Here is a 7,374-nt window from a genome sequence, read left to right on the forward strand (position 1 = left end):
TACTTCTATCCTTATTATATATGATAATTTTTTTATATAATGATTTTTGCGTTACATAATATATTTACCGACGGAGATATTCTGGTTCCTGCATTTAACCGCAGTGGCGCTCGTAGTCCTAGTAAAATCGACTACGTATCTTAAAATCGAAAATAACTTTATTTCGAGTGAATTTTTAATTATTGCAAAAAAAAATAAATAATAATAATTAGTTTAATTAATGGATTAAGATCTTACGTTAAGATGACGTTCGTTCGTATCACGAAGAATTATAGACTATTGACTCGCGTAGTGATTCCATCGTCGCCATTTTTTGTCAATTACGATTAATTTCTCTGCGTTCTTTTTTTTTCTATTTTTTTTTTTTTTTTGGACAAATTGAAACTGCTTTTTAATTTTAAAAGCGAACGATTGTGCGAATGATTGTGTCGAATTGTGTACTGGCGTACGAAAAACAAACAAAAGCATCCAATTGAATTTGATTCAATGGCGCATTCATTCCCCTTTTGTGTTACCGACGAATGAAAAGGCAACTTGTATAGGAGGCGTACATCGGTCCTGAGTAAACCCACGCTAGATAACGTACGAGCCTTTCCCGAAAGTCAATCATACTCATGCAACATGTGTGCTCACACGAAATCAAACAATGTACGCCATTGTATGATATTTTCTCTTTGATTCGTATGTTTTCTTTTCTTTTTTTTTCTTGTTTTTTGTATCGTTTTATTCTAACTCATTATACGATTGTTAATTCTATTTGATATAAAATTGAAAAGAAATGGAGTATCATAAAATCGGAAAAAAGAAAAAAATCAAAAAAAGAATGAAAAAGGACAACTTTTCTCTTCGTTTCAATGGACGACGCCAAACAAAACGATAACGTTCATTTACGCGCTAAAGAGAGAAGAAGAGGAGAAAAGGATAAAGATAAAGAAAAAGAAAAAGAAAAAGAAAAATAAAAGTCGCTGAAAAAAGATGGCACATTCGTTTAATTAAGAGAGAAAAATACTGCTGAAATATTGAGATAAATTGATTCGTCATTGATTGCATCTAATTAAGTAGAGATATAAAAATTTTTGATTTATATTTAATTCGATATATATTTTCGTTCATTAAGGAATTGTAATCGTAGGGAAATTATTTGTTACCTTTTTTTTTTTTTTAATAATATCTTTTAGAATAATCGAAATTAATCGATAAAACTTACCAGGATAATTTTTCAAGGATTCAGCGCGAAAAGATCGGTGGTTAGTTATTACGCACTCTGTGGTTATGTACGTCATTGTCGTGTCCGTACTTGGACCACTTTTACCGACACTCCATTCATCTTTTACGTGACTATCCGAGCGAAGAAAACCGCGTACGAGTCGAAGAGGTGAACACTTAGAACGCTTGGATGTTGGGAGCAGAGGTAGAGTAGGGTGGTACTACCAGAGGTTCTTTAGTATCACGAACGTCAACCACTCGAGGATATTTTTTTCTTTTTCTCTTATTCTTTCTCTTTCTCTTTCTCTCTCGTCTAATTGGGGTAACAACAGACTCATTAGTCTTACGGTTGAGGAGACGAGAGAAGCTCGTTTAACGTCGAGTGTGGTGGTTCGTGAAATCTTTGCATAACGAGCCTCTCTCTCTCTCTCTCTCTTTCTTTCTTTCTATCTTTCTCTCTCTCTCTCTCTCTCTCTCTCTCTCTCTCTCTCTCTCTCTCTCTCTCTCTCTCTCTCTCTTTCTTTCTCTATGTCTTTCTCTTTCGTTATTCTTCATGAGAAAGAGTAGGCGGATAAAGAAGAAGAGAAAGAAGTTAGTTAATGGACAGTGCGAGAGAAAACGTTAATGGCGACACGGACGGAAACGTGCAAAGATGTCGAAAACCACCGAGTAGTCGACGCTTGTTGTTTTTCTAGTTCTCATTTCTAGTTCTCCTTCTAAACTTCCACGTCGTTGTTTCTCGTTTGGAATTCAAGAGAGGTGGATAAAAGACGTAATATATTTTTTATTCAGATAATAATGTTCCATAAAACATTGTTTATATATATATATATATATATATATATATGTGTGTGTATATATATATATATTTATTTATTTATTATGTAGGACTATGAACAAATATCTTTTTCTTCGGCTAGGATCCTAGTCTTGTAACTTAACTTATGATAAATCTTTGCCTTTCCCCCATGTCGTTTTTTTTCTCTTCTCTCGTTATTATTTATTTCTCGTGTGTTTTAAATTGCAATTTGTTTTTCGTTATGGGGAAAAAACAAAAATGCAAGAAAAAAACAAAAAAAAAAAGAAAAAAGAGGAAAAGAAAAAAGAAAGAAAAACGGACGAAGCTTAAACGGATCTCTCGTTGCATCTCGTTTTACGTTAAACATTCGAACGAATTGCAGCGTTGCTTCTTCGGTATTTCTTTTCTTTTACGATTATAACTATATAGTCGATTTGGTGGATATGGATCAACTAATAACTCAGGGTCCTCGATAATATCGAGCAAATAACGCAGCTTAACGACTACACAATTGATAAGGACGCGGTACATACATATATGTAACTCACTTTTATTTTCATACCAAATATAATTTTCTATGTTTCTGGTTTCTCTTCTTTTCTTTCCTATTTTCTTTCTTTCTTTCTTTCTTTCTTTTTTCTTTCTGTCCTTTTTTCTTTTTTTTTTTTTTTTCTTTTAAATGTTCTATTTATTTCTTTATTCTTTTTTGTCCCTTTTTTTTCTTTTTTTAATCGTATCTCTTATATGGACACACTTTGGATTATTTCCCACGAAGCGAACTGCTTCGGAAAATGAAAAAAGTAAGAATGAAAAAAGGCATTACGTTCATAAAACATACATAATTCCGTACATTCATTTTTCTTCTTCTCTTTTTCTATTTCTATTTCTTTTTCTTTTTGCTCACGAAAGTTCTTCGCTTCGATGAAAAATTAAGGATAGAAGAAAAATCAATGGAATTTTCCTATTCCATCATTGATCGATCGCACGTGTAGAGTAATTAATTAAAGACTTTCCTTTTTTCTTCTTTTTTTTTTTTTTTTTTTTTTTTTATTCTCTTTTGTTTGTTTTTTTTTCTGTCGCCCTTGGAAACGAATCGCTGGATTGTCACTCGGTTAATACGATCGTTTGTGTAAAGTTTCCAAACTCTGCTCTACGATAATGCGATTCACAGGCGAGATGAACGAAAAGAAGAAAGAAAAAGGAAAAAGAAGAAAATTAGCGAAGGCAAGGGTTAAATCAAACGACGCTTTTTCTCTCTCTTTCTCTCTCTATCTCTCTCTCTCTTTCTCTCTCATCTTCTTAATGGAAGAAAATTGGATTCGTACATCATCAAAAATACATATTGAACGTCTTAACAATTATTGCACGCTAATTCTTCGTTTTTCGAAAAACTTTAATATGTTTTTTGGATTTCATTTCTTTCTCTCTCTCTCTCTCTCTCTCTTTCTCTCTCTCCCCCCCCCCTTTTTTCTACTTTTCTTTCTTTCTTTGCGGCGTGTTGCATACGTGTATGGGTAATATGTATACGTGCATGTATACGTCATCGTGTGAGCGCTACAAAAGGAAGGTCATATAATAAGATTGGAGGAGGAGCCTTGCGAATCATGAAACGAACATTTTTCACGATCAATCCCCGCTTTTATGTTCGACTAATAATTTTAAATTTAAAATACCTTACTCGATAAATGATATAGGTCGATTCCATGCCATAACGGTACATGTCGACATATTTTATGTATTTATGTATTTGAAAAAAAAAAAAAAAAAAAAAAAGGAAAAAAAACATTTAATTAAAGGCGAAATAACTTTTGCGAACGTCCAAAGGATTCTTTATACGCGCGGATAAAATATTCCTTATTTCCGTAATCGTACTCTCAATAAGACAATAGATCACTGACTGACTTTATCTCTTTGTTTTTCTCTTTCTCTCGCTTTCTCGCGATTTTTTTAATGACTTTTTTTTTCTTCATTTTTTTTTCTCCTTTTTTTTTTCTTTTTGTTTTTTGTTTTTTTCTTCTTTTTTCTTTTTAAGCACTAACTTAAATTACAAGCGTATATTTACAACTCTCTAAGAGGTAATTAATCTTCCTTTCTCTCTTTTCGTTTCGTATTTTTTTCTTTTTTTTTTTCTTTTCTTTTTTTTTTCTTTTTTTTTTTTACTTTTTTCCCATCATCACCGTTTTGCAAGTGTGTATGTATGTAAAGTAACGCAAAAAATATTCTTTATTTACATCGCATCACCGTGCTCGTGTCATCCTCTCCTCTCTTTCGCTTTTCTCTCCTCTCTCTCTCTCTCTTTCTCTCTCTCTCTCTCTCTCTCTCTCTCTCTCTCTCTTTCTCTATTTCTGTACCTTGTGTATTCAGAAGAAACCTTTATCTATAAATCCTTCGTAGAGTCTACCACGTACGGACGGTCTGATTACCTCTATATATATGTTCTACTTCTAAAATGATTTTCTAACAACTAAATTCGCATTAAAGAACGAAAGAGGGAGAAAAGAAAAGTTAAGAGCATTATTTTTTCATTCGTTTCATTTACAGACTTCCTACCCGCTACGTGAAACGGATCGGGGGATTCGAAAAGAGATTCAAAGAAATAAAATCGATTCGTTTTATCTTCGTTATTTTTTTTTTGTTTTCTTTTTTTTTCGCATTTCGAAACTCGTAACTTTCATTATCATTTCGATTTCGATTCGCGCATTGTCTAAAGTAAAAATATTTTATAGACTTATCGATCAAAGCAAAGCGATTCACAATATTATCACAGATGAGAAACATTCGATTCCAAGTTGAAGAAACAAATCGTTGTCCTATTTTTTATTTTCTTTCTCTCACTCTATCTCTCTTTCTCTTTCTTTTTCTTTACTCGATTATCTTCACGAGAACCCCGTTTTAATTTAAACGCATCGAATTTCTTCTTTGAGAGAAGGGGACCATCGGTTTTAACGGCACGTTCCTAGGACAGATCTAATCGTGAATCAAATTTCGCTTTTCTCTCTATTTTCTTTCTTTATCGTAGAATTTGAATAGGTTAAATTTCGGCGTTCGATAAAATGCTCCCAGACTTTTAGAGAACAGCCCCCTTCATTTATCATTTATGAATTTAGGTCTTTCTCTCTCTCTCTCTTTCTCTCTTTCTCTGCATCTCTTTTTCTTTCTCTGTGTGTGTGTCTACATATGTGTGTTTGACTAGAATCATGAACTGTCTAGGAGTCGAACGTCGAAATTCCAACGGAAGATGGCAAAACGCTTGATCTTTGTTCGATAGTCTCGAATTCTCCTGATAATATTTCACCTTCTCATCCCCGGCCCTTTCCACGATTCCTTCTCGATTGATACCGAAAATTCGCAATGTCCGAGATGGGCTTGAGTATATGGCATGGAACGACCCTGAATTATTTCTTAGGCATTTAAGCTATATACATGGCGGTTCTCTGTGTGTATATCTCTGTTTAAGTGTATGTATGTATGCATGTATATCCTTAAAAGGAGATCGATATGTCTCGTTGGTGGCGTTGGTTCAGGAATCCCTAGGTTAGGGAAGACCATATTCCTTTGGTTAATTCTTTCTGACTTATTCCTTCGCGGACAAGGATCCATTAGTCAACGCCATGACCGGGCCAGAACTTCCCCTCGAGTTCGTGTCGGAGTTGAGCTCCAACGACGACGAGTCCTGCAATGAGAGAGCACGAGAAAAATATATGATTAGACGTCAAACTATTTAGACAGAGAGGGAGGTCAAACTAAAACCTACAACTCGCCGCGAACTACGATAAATCTGACGTCTGTCGACCTTTCGTTTTCTTTTTTTTTTCCTCTCTCCCACCCCCTCCCCGTCCCCTCCGCTTCTTTTCTCTCTCTCTTTTTTTTTGGATCTCTCTTTTTTTTTTTTTTTTTTTTTTTTTTTTTATTTTTATTCGACCAAACTGTTCTTTCGACGGCCGATCGATCGATCATCGTTTTTATTAATTTTCTTCTACGATCTTTTATAATTTATTACAGTGCGATGACGTATAGCCACCACGATCGTACTCAGTTCTTGTTCTTCCTTTCTTTTTCTGTTCCTAATGGAAAATAAATTGTTCGCGCGACGCGAAAGCATGCCGGTGATGGTCCGAAATACCGTAAATTAGTTGCACGTCGAACGACTGTCAGGATAGGGAAAAGAAAAAAAGTATTTCAATGTCGTTTGATAGAAAGATCGATTCTCGTACTTACAATGATCGTAACACTTATAAAAAGAAGAGATTTAACGTCGTTAAGAACACTTGCAATTTTTGATTGTTAACATTATTACAATCGATGACAGAGTAAAACGAAACTGAATTAAGGACAATATCTATGTTCATCTTTTTATCGTGAAAGAGATTCATTCTACTTTTGAATTAATCGATTTTTCATATCTGTATGTATATCAATGAAGGGTCATCAAGGAGGGCGTTAAGAGTTAGGTGGCAAGAAAGAAAAAAGAAAAAAGAAGGCATACTGTGAATCTTTGGATCATTCACAATTTACTCTCGTAAGATGAAAAGAGAAAGAAAGCTTCGATAGCAGAACTCGCGTTCCCGCAAAGCCTGCGGTACTGTTCGGCGTTGCTTTACGATGATATAGGAAACCATAACTGGTTTATGCGGTCATTACACGCTCGTGGCCAGCTTCGGCGATACATTTGGCAATGATCGTCCGGGTGTACGCGTGAAACCAAAGCGCTCGCCACGAATAGGAACAATACGAGCGAGCGAGAAAGAGAAAGGGAGAGAGAGAGAGAGAGAGAGAGAAAAAGAGAGAGAGAGAGAGAGAGAGAGAAACAGACTATAGGACGTTTGATTTATTGTCGCGAAGAAAGCCTTTCCAAACGATCCTCTCGTACACGTGATACATATATGTACATATGTATATACACATACATATACACTAGGTAGAAATACGTTGATCGGTTTACGATCGTTCGTAATATGCTCCCGCGTAGCAGCAGCAACGGCAGCAGCAGTAGTAGCAGCAGCAGTAGCAGCAGCAGCAGCAGCAGCAGCAGCAGCAGCAGTAGCAGCAGCAGTATTAGTAGTAGTAGTAGTAGCAAGAGTAGCAACACCAACAGCAACAGCAACAGCAGCAGCAACGAGGACGACTGCTTTTAACAGTTTCGTCCTAGCTGTCTAGCATCCCTTGGCAAGCACCATCCCATTTCTATCCTGCCGTTTCCTACCCTCCAGCAGTTCTCGCTCGTCTGCCCGTTCGTGGTATCGGTCATTAGGAAGTTAAAGGGGTCCATTACAGTCTTTACGATCTGCCATCGCCGCCAACGTAGCATCCCTCCCCCGTCTTACCGGTACCGGTGGAAGAACGCTTTACTCCCCAATTACACGATCGTA

At 35.8% G+C, this 7,374-nt stretch overlaps 1 protein-coding gene across 8 annotated transcripts in view; it reads right to left on the reverse strand.

The window, feature by feature from the left end:
• Positions 1–4,303: 4,303 nt before the first annotated feature.
• Positions 4,304–7,374, reverse strand: part of LOC118442740 (uncharacterized) — a 275,147-nt gene continuing 272,076 nt past the window's right edge. For all 8 annotated transcript variants that reach the window (XM_035868739.2, XM_035868738.2, XM_035868737.2 and 5 more), the window contains one exon: positions 4,304–5,678. In XM_035868739.2, the coding sequence (XP_035724632.1) occupies positions 5,580–5,678 (99 nt within the window). In that variant the 3' untranslated portion in view covers positions 4,304–5,579. The remainder of the gene's footprint in view (positions 5,679–7,374) is intronic.

Source organism: Vespa mandarinia, chromosome 24, assembly GCF_050613455.1.
Source record: "Vespa mandarinia isolate Hongniang chromosome 24, ASM5061345v1, whole genome shotgun sequence".
Lineage (NCBI taxonomy): Eukaryota > Metazoa > Arthropoda > Insecta > Hymenoptera > Vespidae > Vespa > Vespa mandarinia.